This window comes from Saccostrea cucullata, unplaced genomic scaffold, assembly GCF_032062105.1.
Source record: "Saccostrea cucullata isolate Sc308-1 unplaced genomic scaffold, CSIRO_AGI_Scuc_v1 ctg264, whole genome shotgun sequence".
In the NCBI taxonomy this organism is placed as follows: domain Eukaryota; kingdom Metazoa; phylum Mollusca; class Bivalvia; order Ostreida; family Ostreidae; genus Saccostrea; species Saccostrea cuccullata.
Window position 1 is genome coordinate 143479 of NW_026932935.1, and position 20801 is coordinate 164279.

The window sequence follows — 20801 nt, forward strand, 5'->3', positions numbered from 1 at the left end:
TGTACATATTTCTAATTTAAATTTGTGATTGAAAAAATTGATTAATTCTTTAATTGTTCAGATAGAACAGCCGAATTCCACAAACGAACCCGAAAACGTTACATTATCAAACTTTTTTTTAAAAAATATCAGCCATAATTTTCATGCGACTTTTTGTCTGCTTTTCATAAAACAGAAACTTATTCTAAAATAGCTAAATAAAGCTATATTATATAGGTAAATAAAGCTATATAGGTAAATTAAGCTATAATATAGCTAAATATAGTGATTTACCTGGACGTGTTTCAGTAGAGAAGTTACACAAAAAATAATAGAGTTGACAAAGGTTTTATGTATCAGTGTTTGCTAAAATAAAATAGAATCAAAGACATTGATTTTGCAAGTTGTTAAATTAAAAAGGATAATATGTTGACGGTGCGAACGTTAGGGTGAACGCAGATGCCTTTTCACAATCCTCTGACTCTACTGCTTTTTATGTTGTGACATGTCACGTATGCAGTAGCTGCAGAACTGTATCTCCTTGCTTAAGTACATCGCTGATTTTTTTGTCGCTCACTTAGGGTATTATTTCTTATATTTTATACATTTTCGAGCTTTAAAATCTGTTTCTATAATAATAAGCTAACATTTAACTTTAATTTCTGATATTACAAGTCATTTACTTTTCAACGTTAAGTCGTTAACAAAAGGCTGTTTATGGTTACAGACGTCGAAATGGGACTCTTTTAAACGGACATTACAAAGCTATTGTAGGACTGTTTCGTTACCATTAAAAGGAAAATAAAGTATCCAAAATAAGAGTTCAATTATATGATTAATTATTGGATACCATTCTAAAAGCCAGAGAAAGCATATTGTACAAGAAATAATACCTGAAGTGAGCAGCAAAAAAATCAGAAAAGAAAATCAAAGGTTTTTACAACGCTTGGATCTGTCCGAATTTTCTCAAGTACAGAGCTACAGTTCTGCAGCTACGTGTGTAGGGGATCACGTCACAATATAAAAAGTAGGGGTTAGAGTCAGAGGAATCTCAGATTAACCTTTTCAGTGTACTGTTTTCAATTTGTATGCACCCAGGCATACTAGAAACACCCCGGGCGTTAATATTTTATATTAAAATTAGAAAAAAATATATTTAACTGTATGTTTGACATTTGGTGTTCTAAACTCTGACATCACATGACATTGTATCTGTATGAGTTGACATTTGGAGCGTCTAAACTCTGACATCACATGACATTGTATCTGTATGTGAGTTGACATTTGGTGTGTTTAAACTTTGACATCACATGACATTGTATGTAAGTTGCATTACCAAACCAAAATTGGAACTGTCCTAATTATAATGAATAATGTTTTCTTTACCAATTGTAGACTTTATTTTTTGTTGAACTTTTGTTGCTATTCTTGCAAGCTTACAAATATAGTAATAGGTTATGCTAATCTAGTCCTAAATATCTTTAAAAAAAAGAATGAACCAAGAATATATCAAAATCATTGAAAATAAGCCTGGAAAACATCTGATGTTTGGGACTAATGCTAATCTGACATTTCAGAAGAGATCTTTTATGCAACTACCTTAACAATCCTTGACCCTGCTTTACAATATTGATGATGAATGAAATCTGAGTTTTTCATTTGTTGAATACTGTTGTTTTTGTTTTTCAGAATTCAACCCAATCTTGACACAAGGAAAAAGCAGTTGGAAGCATGGTGTGCATTAATTTTGGACTATCACAGAAAAAACAAATCCTACAGCATAGACATTACCGAGATTCAGTCATCACCTCTGTTTTATAACAAAAAAATTAATCGTATCCTTTTTCAGTGAAACTGATAATTGCAAAGTTTTATTATTTGGCTTTGGGGTAACAAAATAAAAGTGTTTATAAAAGTTTTAAGCAAGATGTGTTCGTAAAACACTGGTGTCCTGTATGACACCCTATGACAATGGTTAAAGTTTTTGAAATGCAAATAAAACTCCAAGGTCAAAAGATCAAAAATATTTTCCAAAGAAAGGACTTGTGTCAATGAATGTTCCTGTAAAATATGAAGGCTCAAGAAACAACTGTTGAAAGTTCAGCTAAGGTTTAGTGTTTCATAACTTCAATATCAAAAGGTCAAAATCAATGATAACCAGTGAAAGGACTTGTCACATGACAAAATAATATGTAATTGAAATAAATAAGCCTTAGCACCAACTGTTCAAAAGCTGTGGCCAAGGTTCAGTCTCTTAAAGATCGATTAAAGAACTATATGCGGTATTAACCAACATTTGCCCCTCAAAATCAAACTTTGATGGAGTAATATTTAATTAAGTCCTTAAACAGGGGAGTATATGCTGACTTCAAAGCACTGAATAATTTCATAAGTAATGACGTCATATGTACGTAATGACGTCACAAATATGACGTAAATTTCAGTTTTTTATGAATTTTGCAGAAAAATGTACATATTTCGTCGATATTTTAAATAAAAGTCACCGAGCGCATGTGTGTTCAGGATTAATATGTTGATATAATGTGTAGAATGATAATATCAATGAAATATGTCAATATTGTTCCTGAACACACATGCGCTCCATAAATTCTAAAGCTTAAATTGTTGAAATTTTGTCCATTTTGTCCTCTTTCTGAAAAAGGATATAAAATCGGACTAGTTTGTGACGTCATAAAAACAGAAATTGTGAATACACTGCTCTGGAACTATAATATTTTCTGTTAACTTATATTTCTCGTACAATTTATTGAATTCAGCTCATTTCAGGAAGTTTTCAAAATTTGACTTTTGTGGGGGCAAACATATGCAATATACCGCATATAGTTCTTTCAAGGTCAAAATTGTTGGTATACGAAGGAAGGTCTTGTTGTTACAAGGAATACACCTGTAAAGTATAAAAGGAATAGTTATAATTGTTCAAAAGTTAAGGCCAAGATTAAAGTTTTTTTTAAAGAGAGTCAACCTCTAAGGTCAAGGTCAAAAGGTCAAAAATATATAAACCCAAAGAAAGGTCTTGTCACAATGAATACACATGTGAAGTATGTAACCCTTCACACTATTAATTGTAAACAATTAAGTTATAGCCTGGGTTTTTATTTTATTTTATTTTTTTTTGGCAAAAGTGGGTCAAACTCCATAGCCAAGAGGTCAAATATATTCATATCCATTGAAAGAAAGGTTTTGTCTTAAAAAATTTTTTATGTTATTCAAAAGTTATGCAAGGTTACAGTTTTTGAGGCAAAAGTGGTATATACCTCTTGATCTTCATAATGGGGACCTATATTTAAAGTTTTAGATCTAATGGCATGTGCTATCTTTTTCTATTTTAATTTATGATGACAGAAAAAAGGGTGATAGCAATTTGACATTCTCTCTTTTTCCATTTAAATTTATGATGACAGAAAAAAGAGTGATAACAATTTGTCATTCAAATATATATCATTTTTGTGAGAAAGAAGTTTTTTTCTTAACCAACTGAAGGCAAATTACCTCTTGATGGTATTCATACTGTATTAGAAGAGTTGAGGAAACAAGGTACAGTTTTGAAAGTTTAATTTTATTAGAGTTTGTGTACACACAGATTTTACATAAAATATAGAATCTGAATAATTATGTTGAATTGTAATTATGTTGAATTGGTAAACTATAAATGATTTATGTGTAGTTGTTGTGAGATGTATAAACTAGAGTATTTTGCAGGTCATATAGAATGGACGGATCCTAAAGTAAAGAAGCAGGGACTAATAATGTGGAGGACTCCAGAGGAATGGGGGAAACTAATCTATAGCTGGGTAAGTATAACCAGGGGCCTATCAGTTATATTCTTTTAATTCAGTTATTTCAAAAATTGATTTTTAAAATTTATTTTAACATATTTATAGAATAATGATCTAATCAGGTGTAATTAAAGATATTGTTTTTGTTGACAGGTAACATCCAAGAGTTTACAGAACTCCGTATGTACACTGTATGAATTATCTGAAGGGGAGGATTCAGAGGGAACAGGTGAGCTATTTATATCGCTGACTCAATAATAAATTCAAATGTGTTAGCGCCTTCATTTCTGTCTTATTCAGTTGCTAGCAAATTGCCTGTACTTTGCTTTTTTCTTAACCTGAATGTCTAATACCTGTAATATACTAAGTAACGCACTTTATCATAAAAAATAAAGTTAAAAGAAAAATGATATTTTATTTGCACTATATGTAGAATTTCATGGACTGGAAAAGTGGTTATTACTCAGAGCCCTACAGAGTCTACAAGATCAAGGGAAAGCAGAACTCATGAACTTTGATGGAAATGAAGGAGTGAAATTCTTCTAGTCATAATATAGTACATAATCTTCAGTTTCATTTAAAGAAGACTTTTCCACATTGGTCTATCATTTGAAGTGGGCATTTATAAAGTTAGAATTGTAAGCACTTTAACTACTATCATTTTTCTGTGATGAAGAAAATTACGTGTACAATATACATGTATTTATTAAAAGTAATACTATCATTAAAACTGAACATATTTGCATCCGAGAAATTTTGTTGAACAAGAAGTTGATCATTTATTAGTAGCTATCTTAAAGCCTTTTTACTCTGTGTTCATTAGGACTACTATACACTTGTGAAGGGAGGGAGGGGGTCTTACCACTTTCATGAATGTACATGTATTTCTTTAGATTGGAGTGGTTTTAACTGTATACATTTATATTATTTATATAATTAATTTTTGTAATAAATCTATTATATATATAATTTTGTGGACAATTTATTTCTTATTAAAAGAACACAATATAATCAACTTTTCAGCATAGCAAAATATTGAACTGAAGATGTACTGAGTGTGTATATATGTATTTGTAAATTTAAAAATCCAAGTAATGTCCCTTTCATGCATCTTACTCCATTGACAGATCTTGTCTGCAACAGACGAGATAACCCATCCCCATACTCCTACACAAAACTGATCACTTAAAGTAGCCCAGACCTATCCCCTTAAGTCCCAATTTCAACAAACTTGAATCTACACTATCTGCTGATGAGTACTTAAAAAAAATCATGGCTTTGCTGTTCTTTATCAGAAATTATATTTTTCCCCTTATATTATTCCTAAAATTTGATAGCTCAAAGTAGCTCTCTCTACTCTCCCATCTTCAATGGTTCATGATGTAAACAAAACACACACAACTTTCATCTTTTCTGGCCTAGTGATTCTTGACAAGAAGGTTTCTGAGAGATGCCATCATATTTTTCGCAGATTCCTCATTATTTCCCCTTAAAAGAGGATGTGGGCCTTCATTTCAATAAATTGATTCTCCTTCATTCATCAATGCTTTGTCGCAAGTTTGCTTGAAATAGGTCTAATGGTTTTGTTGAAAAGTAAAAAAAATGAAAATTTCATAATTAAAAAAAATTTACTTTGCAAGTAGTCAAGTACTTGCTGAAATAAAGTGAACTTTGAGATAAAATGCTACAACAAAGATTTTTTTTCCTGATATGGTTTATTCCGCATGGTCTTCATAGTTTTTAAAATACACAGTACCAACGACAATCATTGCCAGCAACAATATGGATTAATTAAACCCAGGCATAACAGCTCCTACATGAAAATGTATAAACATACATGTACAGTGTATTATAAATGTTTGAACACTTTGTAGGTTCATAGCACTATTTCAGTTACAACACTTCCTCCTTGCATTCCTGAAACCGTGTAAACAGGTTTCCTGCATCCAACTTTTTTTTCAAAGTATCTGTCTACATTGCAACAGTCATCTGTTATCAATTTTCCAGTTATGTTTCACACAGCTTGTTTGAGATGGCATACGGCATGCCACAGACTTCATTTTCAGTTTACAACATTGTTTCTGTTAGAAAATGGCCCCAAAATTTTTAAAAGAATTTCAAGTTTTGTGGGGTGACTTGTCCTCCATCAAAGCGGCTGGACCACTGGCTATCATCAGGTTCTTGCGAGTGAAGTGAACACAGAGAACAGGAGTGGCTTTTGTTGGCCAAGAACCAATCAAAAGTCCTGGACTGTCATTCCTACCAATCAAAATACATGATATTAATTCAAATATTCAAATCATGAATGAATGATGAATAATGAATTCTTTATATTTCATATCAAATATTAAAGTTCATATTTACAATTTATCACAGATATTTACAATTTATCACAGAATTAAAGGTATTGTGAAATTTTTTTTAAGAGGTTCAAAAATGATAATATCCTTGTATTTACATTAGGGTAAAGAACAACTTAAAATTGAATGTATATTTAAAATATGAAGCTTGTGTTATATAAAATGCCAGCCTTCAATGTAAATGAAGGATGACCTTTAAACTTCAAACAAACAGCAGTTGCAGACAAAGGTTTTCATTAATCTTAAAGTGACTGAAAAGCCTACTAAAACCAACTTTTATTCCTGTGTAAGAAAATTGATAGAATGGGGTTTTTATACAACTATCCTAAAAATTAATAATATTGTTGAATTAACATAAAGTGAAAAAAGTAAATCAAAAAATCTTCTTTAATCTATTTCTTGTTATTAGAATTCAATGAAATCATAACTATTTAACAAAAAAAAATTATAAAAAGTTATATTTAAAGTCTCTGTGTCAATAAACAACTGATCTAAACTAGGCTTGATCACAAAAAAATTTATAATTAATATTATAATAAACCAAACTGGTTAAGCAAAAAAAAAAAAAAAATTAAACTGTGTTACTGCTCTTTTGCCATTATAACTGGTAAAATACTGTAAATATAATATATTTGCGAACTACCATACCAAATTTGAATTTGGCGTAAATTGAAAAAAACAGAAAATTTTCAACAAGTTGGCGACAGACAGAGTGATTTTAGCGCTTTTTGAATTGTGTGTTAATGATTACATGAAAACCTTTATTCAAAATGCTTTTAGCTATGTACAACTTTTATTTGTGTGAGATTTTAGCGGATGCTGCTTTGTTTTGCTAAAAGGCTTGATCACAAAAAAATTTATAAAATATTATAATAAACATAGCCAAATATAATGTGTTATGTTATAACAGTAAAATATCATGCAACAGTTTAATTTGTGTGTAGTACCATAGAATTTATACATGCCATATTATGAAGTACGTGTTCTATGGTCTTATCATAACTTACACATGGACAGAACTTGGAATGCTGGTGTCTGCTTCAGTGTCCACCTCTTGTAACACTTTCAGTACGTCCCACAACTTAACACTGTTGTCTAAACCACCTTTAAAAAGCAAAACAAACTATATCACAACAATGTCACCATCAGTTTTAAAATTACCCACAATGCAAATTATCACAATTTCTTTTTTTACTTTCAAAATAAATTTGAAATATTTATCCAACACATCTAAATACATGTATATAAGATACTTGAGTTTATGTATTTTTGTACCACAAGAAATCTCCCTCTAAATTAGAAAAAACATAGTTGTCATTTAGCCCTACAATAAAGATAAAGCGATCCAAACAGAAACATTCAAGTTTCTTATATATTACTTTATATACTTAATATGTGGACTAACCTGATGCTAGAACCCCTCCATCTCGACTGAAGCACAGAGTGTACACAGTTTCTGTATGTCCTTTCATCTGAGCCAGCAGTCCCCCAGTGGCAATATCCCATAACAATACTATACAGTCCACACCTAAAGACATCAATCACATTAACATACACTGAGCATAAGTTTAATGGTTGTATATTTCAGCTTGCTTTTTTTTTAATTATAACTCTTCAATTATAAACAAAGTCAGTTTAAGTGACAGATCTTTACCTGAAGAGGCTAAAAACCTTCCTTCTGGTGAAAAACAAAGTGTTTGTACTGACCCCTGAAATAAAATAAATCATCTGTTTATTTCTAGTTTTCAGATAAATATTTTTAAATAAGTACATTTAAGTATATATACATGAACATGTAATAACTAATATATTTCATGCATGTACATGTATTTCATAAAAATACATATACTGTAAATAATTAGCAATGTTTTTATTCCCCTACTTTATGCCCTGTGAACACCCTGACACAGTTCCCATTAAGAATGTCCCAGAGTCTTATAAAACGGTCATTGGATCCTGTGGCAATGTAATTGGAATTGGGATGAAACTTCACACACTGAAAAACAAATGAAACGAATGCTAAAATGTTTCCAAATTCATCTTAATCTTGAAAAAATAGTAAAATAAAATTTATTTAAATCTTATTTTTAAAAAAATTATGCAATCATCAAACTATGCAAACTGAGTAGCTAGGACCTTACATCCATGTCTGAGAGATGTCCTGAGAATATCCTGATTGGTACGTGGTGGTCAGTAGCCCACAGTCTGGCTGTCCTGTCATGTCCAACTGATACAAAATAGTGACCGTACGGACTGCAAGTAAAATGTCAAAATATATATCATATGCATTATCAAGGAAGCATTGCAACTTATCAAACTTTGTAAGCCATGGTACCTTAAAAATTTTAATACATGACGTATATATAGACATGGATTCCAATACATCTTTCTTTGAAGTACTGTAGAAGTACTTTTTCCGCATGGTATTAATAAAAGATACATACGTATGTTACGTACGCTCTCACAAATTTTCCGCGGAAATTTGTCCAAGCATACTTAATATAAATGTAAGGCATTAAGTGACAGTCTAAGAAATCCGCGTATAATTTTCTACCCACGGATTAAACAGAAAATGAGATTCCTCGGAATTATGATCCCCTGGAAAAAAGTACTTCTACAGTATATAAGAAATACATGTACAATATATATCAATTGTTAAGCCAACAAATACTAGTGTTATTTCCCCTTCCTTATATTTGTGTGACAAGGACCGATTAACATGGATATTTTTTATTAAGGAACCAGGGCTCATTTAACATGTTTACAAAATGTTCAAAATATTTCAAATACATGTACATATACACTTGCCTAAATTCTACATCCCAGACTGGGTGGTTATGTCCCTTGTAACAAACCAAGTTTGTCCATGTCAGCAAACTCCACAGCCTCACTATAAAAAATCATATAATACAGTATTAAATAAATGTAGAATGCAGGGAGTAAATATGGGTATCCTTTTTAATTCCTTATTCTTACTCCCATTCAAAATTATAATATTACAAAAAGTTTCAATAAAATATATCCTTAATATGATCATCTGATACCAGTCTTAAGTCTTATAGAAGCCATGCAACAAGACCAGAAAATTGATGCATAGTTTATACAGGGCTATTTTTCCCCATGCACTTAATGCCCGTCACACGTGCAAACAATTTTGCCCATTAACTCAAACACAGTTGTGTTTAAAAAAAATTACTATGAATTTTTGCCCTGTTTTAAATCAGATCTATAAAGAGTGTAAAATGGGCAAAAATAAACTGAGGGCAAAAATTTCCTCATATAAAGTATTCAAATTATCTTAAAGTTTGCTTGATTTAGTCATTACTCAAGAGCTCCCAGAAGTAAAACATGTACAAATGTACAATAAAAATTTCAACTTCATAACATCTGCTCTTTTCAGACACTCTAAACAATTAAGGTACATATCATTTGACAGTGAGGTACAATAAGAGAAGTGCAGTACATGCACTGTGTTACAGAACAGACCTGTGCCGTCTTCTGAACATGACACCAGGTACTTCCTGTCCCGGCTAAATCGAGCGGCGTACACGGGTCCGCTGTGACCTGTTAGGAGTTTGTAGTCCGAGGCTGTTCTGTCATCCATCATTCTCTCCAATACATCATCTAAAAGTGAACAACAATCAAATTAATACTGGCCTTTACAAGGGGTCAGGTGTAATGCTGTAGTCTTAGCTTCACTTTCAATATAATCTGGACACAGTAATGGACCACTACACAATCTTCTATCATTAAAATGATGTTGTCCTGAAGAGGGACTTTTCTTTTCACTGACATGCCTGATCTGAGTCACAATTTATACTAGTAGTTTATTCTCTTTCAATAATACTAGAACCATAAAGGCAATATTGACAAAGTGAAAATGGAATATTGCATTGACAATTTTATTTTTGCAACTTTACAAACCTGCATCCCTGTCTATGCTATCTAGCTCGGCTGCGGTCTTCATACCCCTGAGTTTTTGGCCAGAGATGGTGAAAACTCTAATGGTGGAATCGGCAAATCCTACACAAAGTAAGCTGGAGTCCTCTGATATGTCAATGGAGGTGACCCTAGAAAACACAAAAACAGATATATGGACAGTGAATCAAATGACATTCCTTAATGTATTAAACATTTCCCTTGTGGATAAAAGGAAGGGATAGACAAAATGTTCCTCTCATTTTTCATTATAGCAGAAAATACATTTAGGAAATGAATTTGATTTTTGTAATAAACAAGATTCATGTGAGGTTATACAATAAAAAATTCACTTTCATAACAGCATATTTCACACAGCGCGTTAGCGCTTCATGATAAATATGCCGGCGTGAAGCGTTGTAGTTCATATACCTCATGCATCTTCAAAAATTAAATTCATTTCTTATATTTACATTATTTTTCTTATGACTTGCCATAAATTTACGCCGTTCAACTGTCATTTTTAAAACAAAACAGTGTGCACTATATTTTTTTATGTCAAGTGCGGTATTATGATGTAACAATGGAGATATTCATGCTTATTCGTGATACATACCTAATGTAGTTCATGAGAAAATATACTGCATTTATTTTGTAAAGAATCATAGGGGAAATTTATTGGAAATGTAAATATTAATAGTTGTACATGTCCATGCCTATGTATCACCTCAGTGTGTACGTGTACATCAGCTGCCTGCAGAAGTAGGCCTGATACATGTATCATTCCATATTTTACCTGTATAAACAGAATGGTTTAAATAAAATCCCTTTCAATTTTCATACCAACAGAACATGCTAAGAAATGTATCACCTCAATGGGCTATAAAGTGTGTATAGCAGCTGCCTGTCCAGTGCCTAATTTATCATTCCATTTTTGCTTACCCTTGGTAAGATATTCAACCAGAAGAACAAGCTGTGTGTAGAAACATACTCTGCCCAAGGAAAATTAAGAATTGTCTTCACTCACCCTTGGTAAGTATTGAGAAGTGTGTAGAAACATATTGTAGGGAGATTGTCTCGGCCGACCTTCACTCTCTTCAGGGCCTCCCGGTAGGCAATAATTCTCTCCATCTTATCCTGGTCTTTCCTGTAAAAAAAAACATACAAAGCTTTATAAAATCTTTTAATTATGCATTTTTAAGGGTGATTGGGTGCAATTGTTGCAATACAGTTGAAAGTTTATGAATAAAGGATTTTTCATTGCATAGCTAAATAAGACATCATTTTTAATTTTGTTCAAGACTTACTGTTCAGGAAGTGGAATTCTGTTGAGTGCCGGAGCATGAGGATCATTCTTGGACTTCTTCATCATAAGGGGGTCTTTCTTTGGCTTCTTTTTCTGCAAACAACAAATGCTGAATAATTAAATTTAGTGCAAATACATTGTATTGAATAAGAGGCAAATGAGCTTTCATTACATACATGTACAATAGTGCTGAGCACTATATGTACCTAACATTATATAATATGAAAAGTAAAATTCTTTCATTTTCTAAGTGTTGCTATTATGCATGATATGATTTGAGAGAAAATTTTCAGAAACAAGTGATGTTTGTAAAATACTTCTGCCCCCTCCCCCAAATATTGAAATTTTTCTATGTCCATGAGGTAAAATTTTTCACACCCAAAAAAAATAGTTGCAATGTTACCAAATTTCATTTCAATACCTGCAACCTCTAAGTGATGTACCTGGTTTGTTGTTTTTCCCAAAGGCTGCTATACATTATAAAGTCATGCCTACCTTTGGTTTGTCATCTCCTTCTGTCGGTTCATCATCATCTTCTATTGGCATGTTAATGTCCGGCTCCTTCAGAAGACCATAAAATACCTTCACTTTATTGGCTGGAAAACATAACCAGTATAAGCTTGTAAAGATTTACCCAGCTTTCCTTAAGTAATGTACATATACATTTTACTACAACTTTTAACAGTAAAAATTCCAATTTATTTTGTGTATTTTCTATGAAATCTCAGCAGAATGCTAACCATCTCTTTCACTCTCTCCTAACATTGCTCCACTTGTGGCCTCAATCTGTTGTTTTGTTCTGGGTACTCCATCAAATACTGAAAGTGGATTAAAAGCTCAGATTTAATTTTTTTTCCCTCAATACCATCATTAGTAATTAAGCAAACTTTAAATTTAATTTTACAACTTAATCAACATGGTTATTTCCACCAGAAATACATTGTATATCAAAAACTATATAAATGTTTACGAAATTTTTCCCTTTTGAATAGTAAAAATTTCAGATTTAACTCAAATTCTGGTTGACAAAAATCCATGCATGAGATCTTTATGCAGGAATGGGTTTACAATTACCATCAATGAATAGATGTTCTTGGATGATGTTTAACAATGGCTTCATTTTATTTTCCTGTAGGTATCTCTTCAGGTGGTTGTAGGAATCTCTGGACATCTTCATTACAAATTTGCTAGCTCTAAAAAAGATTTGATATTATAAAACATTGACATATATCTCAAATAGAAATGACAGAAAGATAAAATGTATGGGGAAAAAATGTTTGGGACATCTCAGTTTGAAAAATCATTTTAATTCAATGTGCTTGTATATGTATCTGTGTTAAAGATGCCAATGTCAGAGGTTTTGTGTCTTACATTTCCATATAGGTTACATTTCTGTTGCAAATATTGTAAAATACAAATTCAAATAGAAAACAAAATGTGTGAGGCCTAACACAGACATTGTGCACTAGTGCAAACAGATTCCTATGGTGGCAAACTTACTTAAAGCTTTCCATGAGCTCGTTTCCTTTCATGTGTTCTTTTTTTGTTACTGTGGATAACTTCCTTAAGTCTTCCTGGTAGAAGTCCTCTTGCTCCTTAGAAAATCTCCGGAAGAACAGAATAGCTGCCAATAATACAAACATGTACATAACCTGACATATCATTACTTAGGAATATAAGTTTATTGTGATATGATTTATCACATTAAAGATTTTCTTCTAAAGCAGTACTTATTTCTTTTTTTTTAAATTTCATTATCTATATTAACAATGCTTTTAATTATTTTTTTTTATTGTAATATTTTCTGAAAGATAATTTAGGATGCTAACAAAACTCATACTTCATCACTTAAAAATATGAGATTAACATTAAATACCGCTTTGAATTGAATTTTTACAATTGTGAAATTTACAGTGATTAAAATCAACAAGAATCATATCAAAAATTGAAGAAAGTGAAAATGAATCTTGTCTATTATCCAATTTTTCAGTGGAAAATGAATAATTTAGCATAATTTGGTGGATTATCTTCACTTTAAGTAAAGTTAGACATTATTTTAGTGGTTCCTTGTCTTTATTTTTTTTTCGAAATTTTTTTTAAAAGTTAAAATATGACATTAAATATTATAAAGAGAATACCAAAATAATTACAATAGCGCCCGGGGCTAGGAAAATTTGAAAATTTAAATTCTCAAAAACACTGTAGAAAAATTCTATACATACCATAAGATTCATGTTCATTGTATACCATCTCAAGGTACATGTGGATGAACACGGGATACAGAATCATTGAGAGTTCCACCTTTTAATATCACAGACGTACAATATTTAATGGCAGGGTTTAAATAATTCAAATATTAATACTTTTCCAATATTTGTTTTTTTAATTAATCAAAAAAATTAATAAAAATATATGCATATTATAATAATTGAATAAAAAAAATAAACAATTGAACAATTTCTTTCGTAAAATTCCAAAATTTAAATTTTGTATCTCACCTTATGTGCATCTAAGCAGGATTCTATGAATGTTTTCAGATCTGTGTAATAGTCTGCAAAGCGGCTAGGGTCATCAGCACTGTAAGGAGATATTTATAATGTAAACCAACTATTATTAATCTTCACAACAAAGGAAATATTCTCTACAAATACAAAGCAAAATAAATGGGTCATGGCTATTAAAATTGTCAAGCTTAACATTATTGGCTTGCAAAATGGACATCTTCAGCATTGGAAAAATGGGTTTTAAAGCAGTCCATTATAATCTAACATTATTATTTACCCAGCAATGGTCTTTGTACACAGAGAAAATGTTGAAAGTTTTTGATTGCAAATTTGCAATCAAACCCCATCCTGTTTTGTTACTACATGTAAAATAGCATTTTTCATAGGGGTCTGACCTGGATACCGACTATCACTGTTGCAAAGTCCGAAGGCACATCTTTTCACCATAACAATCTAATAAATGTGTTCCCTACTTTTAAATGAGTTTTGACATCCTCTAACCTTCTGCCACGCAACTTTTGGTAACGCTTACTCTACATCATACCTTTTATCTGACTGGTCAGGTCAGTTAACCCAGGAAAATTGGCGATTTGCGAATTATTGAATACACTCTAGAAAGGAACTTTTCAACAGTGGCTTGTTAAGAGTGATTTATTTATCAAAGCTTTAAAAAATTGGGCTTTCTGAATTTTGATATGACTTAACACAGACTTAAGCAGATATATCCAAAAATTATAGGGGATGGAGAAATTTCACTGAAATAATAACATTTCATCCCGGTATTACAGGTGTTATTTCATAGGGTGAAATTGTATGCCAAAAGCCAACTATATTAGCTGAAATTATGTAGCCCTCTCCTTTTTTTTATTTTTTAGGGGAGAGGGGTAGGGTGAGTTCACCATGCATCGGACACATACCTTGCTTCGGACAACTTTAGGCAATAAACTTTCTTTCAACTTAAAATTTGGGCATCATTTGGCACATTTTTCATGCACACCTGGAAATGTTTTGTTTTAAAAATTTGATGCATAGGATTTGCATAAAACATTCCGATATTTTTGAAGTTACGTCATATTTTACATCATCAAAAGGGGAATAACCAGGAATTTATGATTTTGCAATTTTTAGAGTTATCGTTCTTTAAATTTGACTTTAACGGAACGAGTCATACTTTGGTGAATTTTGTCAAAGATCGGTAATTTTACATAAATTCTAAAGAAATTTCACTTCATTGTTCGTATAATTCTTTTTAGAGCTGGTTTTTACTAGTATGTTCATTTCTCTGTACAGAGGACACAAATTAAATGCATTGGACACTTTCCGATGCAAAGGTAAGATCCCTAAATTTGCATTATTAAACCCAACTGACAGCTGTTTTTTGCAGAAATAGAAAATAAAAACTCCATATTTTCAGTTAAAATACAAATTATCGATACATGACGTCTAGAATTTGACTCACTTTATTTCTACAAACCAGAGTATGATAAACCATGAGAAAAAGGCGTGAATTACCGCATTAAAAGCATTTTAAAACATTTATAAGGCAGAGTGAGGTATTTTGAATTGTTCTACATTTGTGCAACGATATCGCCAATTAAATTTAAGTTGAGGGTTATTTCTTAAATAAAAGGTAAAAGTTTATCCACATCAACGATTTTAAAGCAGTGTGATAAAGGTATGATTTATTTATCATATACCGCTTTAAAAAATGTCCGATCCATGGTGAATTCTGAGTTATTTTAAAAACTCGATTTTTGATAATATTTTTTCAATAAAAAGCATATAATTGTGTCCAAAATTTATATTTTAATCGCACACTAAATGTTAAGCTCCATTTTGATAATTTTCCTTAGCGATCTCTCTGTTACTTGTTGAAGAAACCTTGAATCTCTAATGGTGCAAGTGCAGTAGTGATTCACTTCCGCACGGATATTGGCTTAAATTATCAGTTAATTGCTATGTAAAATGTAAAAATTTATTTTGCCTTGAGTCACCTGTATTCAAAAAAATGTATTTGCACCATTACGGAGATGCTGTGAAATTGCAGTTCTTTTTTTTTTGGAGAGGCCTATATTATTGCTGCTAGTGCTATATATGTATTGGCTTAAAACCTCTGTGATGGTGCAAGTGCAGTAGTGATTCACTCCTGCACAGATTTTGGCTTAAATTATCAGTCAATTGCTATGTAAAATGTAAATACAATTTATTTTGCCTGTAGCCGCCCACATGCAAGAAATATATTTGCACCATTAGGGGATTGCTGTTGATTTAAGATACTTGCAAAATGAATTAAATTTCAAAGTCACAAGCTATCAATAGTACAAGATTTAAAAAATTTACCAATATAGTTTTTATTGTTCATTTATAAAATATACCATCAGTTGAAAAGATTTTATCACACTGACAAGATTTGTCATCATTTCGTGCATATTCAAACCCTGTATAACAAGTGGGGAGATAAATCTTTTCAATGTATTTTCCTAAAGGCATTGTTCTTTTTTTCTGATTTTGATATTTTACATGCCAAGAATTTTGATTTACATGCCAGGAAACCTGGCATGTAAAATATCAAAATAGTAAAAAAAGCCTGGAAAACGTCAGATATTTCGGACTAAGTCAAACCCTGTGTAACACTGATCACCTTTTGTAAGCTGCCAAAGCATGTGAAACATCAGTTTCTGATTGTGAGGTTGTTTGTGGACGTACATCATCATCTTTAATCGAAGCTTCTCTCTTTAACAGCTCTTCTGTTCCCTGTCAATTAAAGTGTACTTTTAAAAGTAAGTAGACAAAATTGTTGGGTTTTTTTTAAAGATAATTAAGATTATCAACCGACCAAGTTCAGTGTGTTGTGGTGTCATTGACATTTAGGGTTCGTGAAACTTTAAGATATTTCCTTACCTTTAAATTATTTTTCTTTAAAAACTGTAAAACTGCCAAAAGTGTTTGTTTATCGGATACATCAGATTTAGGGGCATTCTGTAGAGGTAGAGTTTGCTGCATAGTTCCTTGTGAAGTTAAAGAACCAGTGAACGGAACTTCGTTGCCCGCCATGTTTGTGGCATTACAGTCTCTAAGCCAAAAAAGAGAAAGTTTTCTTTTTTTAAAAGGATGCATTTTTGAAATCCAACTTTATCATTTTATTTTGAAATATTCAATTTTTACATACACTGGTAAAGAAATTAAATTTTTATTTGTAAGCATAATAATTCTAAATATCAAACTTTTCTTCCAAGCTAATCTCCCTTGTTAACTTCCGTCTTGAACAGGTGAGGAGTGTTTCAAGAAAAAGTGGAGAAAATCCAAATAAATCATTCATTATTCTACACCATCATTAACATTCAGTTTTAATTTATTATAATTTTATTATTTTTAGATATTTCTGATCAAGATGAGAGCAAAGGTACGTTCAAATATTGTATATTTAAGTACATAACTGCAGTCAGAAAACATGCTTAGGTTTCTCTGTAACATGGCTAATGCCACACAATCATGGTTATTTTTGTGTGACAACAAACTAAAGTGGCTTTAGAAATATAGTATGTTTCGAATTTGTTTATGACAATTTGGCGAAGGGAAGTGTTGAGTCTATGTATGTGTTTTGTTTTTGCAGTGGAGGAAGAAGCGCATGAGGAGGTTAAAGCGCAAAAGGAGAAAGATGAGGGCAAGGTATGTCCCAGACGTCTTGACAATATTTCTTGGGTTGAAGTCTTCTTTCTTCGAAGGTTTTAACACGTCTGACAATTGTTAAAAGTGTTGACGTAAGGACAGTGGAATTTGTGAAGCAATCGGATCATTTCAGCACTAGACATAACACTCAAATGTTAAAATGATATAGCTGCAGAACTGTACCTCTCTGCTTGAGAAAATTCAGACAGTTAAGGTAGGACAAAACACCCGTGGATTCTATTTTAACCCATTTCTTAAATAGTACTGGAGGAAAAAAGAATAATATTACTATATTGACAACAACGAATGATCCCTGAAAGAAAAATAATAAGTTTTGGCATATTTGCGTTATATTTTGTGAAAAAATCAGAGAAACCTATATATTGGTCACTTGTGAGCTTACATTTTGGAATGTGTTTACGCTGTCTAAGTGCAATAAACAAGCATGTAACAGTCTGTTATAAAATGCAGTGCTACTTTTGTTCCATAATTAATAGAGGGGTGATATTTGGACACGTATATAAGGAGTCTCTATATTCTTTATGTACTACAAAGGTCAAGGTCATATCAAGAGGTCAAAGGTCAAGTATTTTGACGTCATCTACTGAATCTTTAAGTTTTTTAGCCATTGATTTTTTTTTTAATAGCCAAAATATCTGAAACCATCGGTTCAATTTTCTCTATTTTTACACATTTTATTCTAGGACCCATTTGAATAATTCTGTTGATTTTTTGTAAAAATTGAATTATACATTTTCTGTTAAGAAAACTTAAACTGTCGGATATTTACAGAATTTATGAGAATTTTCAGTTTCTGAAACAATGTATGTTCTATTTTACTTAATATTTTACCCAAATTTTCCAGTATCAATATGACTTACTGATTTAAAGTAACAAAAAGGTTGTCTTTATGAAAAGTATCACACAAATTTGTAATAGATCAATAGAAAATTCTAAAATAAGGCTTATTCTCAAGTAGAATGTCTGATTTCACAATCTTCTTACAGGGGTCTGATAGGCCATATTTCAGACTATGTGGGCAAAAAATGTGCGGTTGAATTTCTTTCATATCATATATACAGAGAGATTTTGTATCCAAGAACAAAATGTCAAAGTTTCAGAAAAATTGAATTTGAGGAAAAATTTGACCTATCTGTTTGGTCCTACCTTAAAGCAGAGAGCTACAGATCTAAACATAGTAAAAATCTTTGATTGTTCGTCGCTCACTCCGGGTATTATATTTCTTGTATCTTGTGATTTTTTTGCTTTAGAAATTGTATCCTGTAATTTGCCGTATTTTTTTCTCCTACTGTAAACCAACTTTTATTCCCATGCGAGAAATATCCATGAGTTTTGCACCCAACTTTAATTTGCGATTATTTATCGCTGTGAACCATTCATTTTGCTTAACATTGGTAATGAATGGTTATTCAGTTGCGAAAATTAATCTTCGCAGATTGATTTCAAACTGATGAATAGCATAAGAAAGATGACGCAAATAAAAGTTGGTTTACAGTATTTTGGGCAAGTGTATGGTGTATGTTCTTGAAAGATATTTTAATGCATGATCTCCAACATGGACGACAAACTGGAAATTTGTTAAACCAACATTCCAAAAGCACAAAGGAGTGGTTGAAAAGTAATTAAAGTATCAAAAATAGTTGTGAAATGCATGCTTAATAATTGGATATCATTCTTAAGGGTAGAAAGCTAAAAATACAAGATACAATACCCAAAATGAGTGACAAAAGTCGGTGTCATAAATCGAAGGTTCTTGCTACACTATAAGATTTCATTCTGTGTATCGCATTTGATCCAATATTTAACCCTCTCACATAATTATATAAATTTAAATGTGAATAGTTGTTTGTATTGCATAAAAAGCACTGCTTTGATTCTGAATATGCAGTCTATGTGAAAGTTTTTTTTGACAACACAGGGTGTTTTGTCCTGTGTAATTTTTGAACACACGGGACTGAACCAAATTTTCCTGGACCAAAAAACCTAATGTAAAAAAAAAAGTGAAACATGAAAATGCAAAACCAAAGAAGTTGCAATATACTGTTGAGGCTGCAGCTCCATGCATATTCGATTTTTAACCATATTTATTCGCATATTTTGATTTGAGCAATTTTTTTTAATGAACTCTGCATGAAAATAATAAAGCTCAAAAGTAGGAGATATATTCAGGTCTTTAAAAAAAAAAAGAGACAAGTCATACCTAAGGCCAAGAACATATTACATTTCTTACAGTCTAATGTCTTTTGCATAGACTGAAATTCAATGTGTCTTCTAAATTATGTTTCTGTTCAGCATTTGTCAAAGTTCAGCATTTGTCAAAGTTCAGCATTTGATGAATTATTTCAATACTGTGATTGCTCTTATCTTTCAGATCAAAGTAGACAGCCCTCCCCTTCACATTTCAAGTTAAAATCAGGAACAGGGAAGGACTTGGTGCGAAAGACATGTGACTATAAACCCCATTAATTAATGAAGGAGAAGAAGAAGAGGAGGAAAAAGAGAGGAAGAAGATAAATGTGAAGCGTGGCCAGTCATCTGTTCAGGCTTCACATGTCGCGTGGCATTTCACACTGGGGACAGTAGACCTAGACATTCACTCATCTTCATCATCAGTAATCATCATCACCATTAAGGCCGTGTAGCTGGACACCCAGGGAGATTGTGAAATTGACCGCTGAGTGTTCTCTACTTTGGCTTCCTGATACTGTCTGCTGAAGCTCCCGGCTATAAGCAACCTTTTCTGTTCTTGATTTGTATTTGAGTAATTAAAAAAATTGGAAAATTGCAGGATTTTTCTTTAACAGTGGTTTTGTTAAAAATAAAGGTCTTTTTTTTAAAATGTGCAGCACCAGTCCCAGTTTTATATGACTTTTCAACCATTCTCAAGATAATAAGAGAAAAGACTACTTGAAATTGACATCATAAAGAATGAAACTTAAAAGTTTGGAATCATATAAACTTGCTTTCAACTTGCTTGATTAAAATCTTTTGGAGAAGTTCGTGATCCAAATTAATGTTGAAATGATGTTGAAGTGCCTTTTTGACATATTCTTGAAGTCGGGAGAAATTTCTCGCTGAGGAAATCAAATCGAGCAATAGATATAATGAATACATAACGATGTTTTATTAATGAACAAGTAGTCTTGTACTGGTGTGCATCCTTAGGTCAAAAAGGTTTATCATCTCTGCAAGTAGGGTCGACTTAAGGCTTATAGTTAGTTTAGAATGAACCTGCTTCAAACACTAT

At 31.8% G+C, this 20801-nt stretch overlaps 2 protein-coding genes and 2 long non-coding RNA genes across 11 annotated transcripts in view; 2 read left to right on the forward strand and 2 right to left on the reverse strand.

The window, feature by feature from the left end:
• LOC134236571 (vacuolar protein-sorting-associated protein 25-like) overlaps nucleotides 1-4745 on the forward strand; it is a 29308-nt gene extending 24563 nt beyond the window's left edge. For all 5 annotated transcript variants that reach the window (XM_062718745.1, XM_062718748.1, XM_062718747.1 and 2 more), the window contains 5 exons: nucleotides 1669-1814; nucleotides 3481-3534; nucleotides 3700-3791; nucleotides 3930-4005; nucleotides 4210-4745. In XM_062718745.1, the coding sequence (XP_062574729.1) occupies nucleotides 1669-1814; nucleotides 3481-3534; nucleotides 3700-3791; nucleotides 3930-4005; nucleotides 4210-4322 (481 nt within the window). In that variant the 3' untranslated portion in view covers nucleotides 4323-4745. The remainder of the gene's footprint in view (nucleotides 1-1668; nucleotides 1815-3480; nucleotides 3535-3699; nucleotides 3792-3929; nucleotides 4006-4209) is intronic.
• LOC134236580 (uncharacterized) overlaps nucleotides 1-20801 on the reverse strand; it is a 177822-nt gene that overhangs the window by 71439 nt on the left and 85582 nt on the right. The window lies entirely within an intron of this gene.
• LOC134236566 (transcription initiation factor TFIID subunit 5-like) lies at nucleotides 5486-16919 on the reverse strand. Its single transcript, XM_062718736.1, has 19 exons — nucleotides 16766-16919; nucleotides 16506-16618; nucleotides 13859-13937; nucleotides 13583-13661; nucleotides 12861-12984; nucleotides 12435-12553; nucleotides 12101-12178; nucleotides 11856-11956; nucleotides 11362-11453; nucleotides 11082-11201; nucleotides 10061-10206; nucleotides 9623-9760; nucleotides 8945-9026; nucleotides 8278-8389; nucleotides 8019-8132; nucleotides 7791-7845; nucleotides 7542-7664; nucleotides 7144-7240; nucleotides 5486-6035 (listed from the first exon to the last, which is right to left on the reverse strand). The coding sequence occupies exons 1-19, from the start codon at nucleotides 16916-16918 to the stop codon at nucleotides 5894-5896; spliced, it is 2067 nt and encodes a 688-aa protein (XP_062574720.1). The 5' UTR covers nucleotide 16919; the 3' UTR covers nucleotides 5486-5893.
• Nucleotides 17056-20339, forward strand: LOC134236562 (uncharacterized). Its single transcript, XR_009985639.1, has 4 exons — nucleotides 17056-17133; nucleotides 17241-17267; nucleotides 17478-17533; nucleotides 19926-20339. It is a non-coding gene; the product is annotated as an uncharacterized LOC134236562 (long non-coding RNA).

Excerpts from the sequence above, each read along its gene's own strand:
- LOC134236566 (XM_062718736.1), bottom strand. The coding sequence starts at position 16,918 with ATGGCGGGCAACGAAGTTCCGTTCACTGGTTCTTTAACTTCACAAGGA. Across the intron at positions 12,554-12,860 it reads GAGCTCATGGAAAGCTTTAA|AGCTAGCAAATTTGTAATGA; the intron begins GTAAGTTTGCCA and ends AATCTTTTTTAG. Across the intron at positions 11,957-12,100 it reads AGGAGAGAGTGAAAGAGATG|CCAATAAAGTGAAGGTATTT; the intron begins GTTAGCATTCTG and ends TATGTTTTCCAG.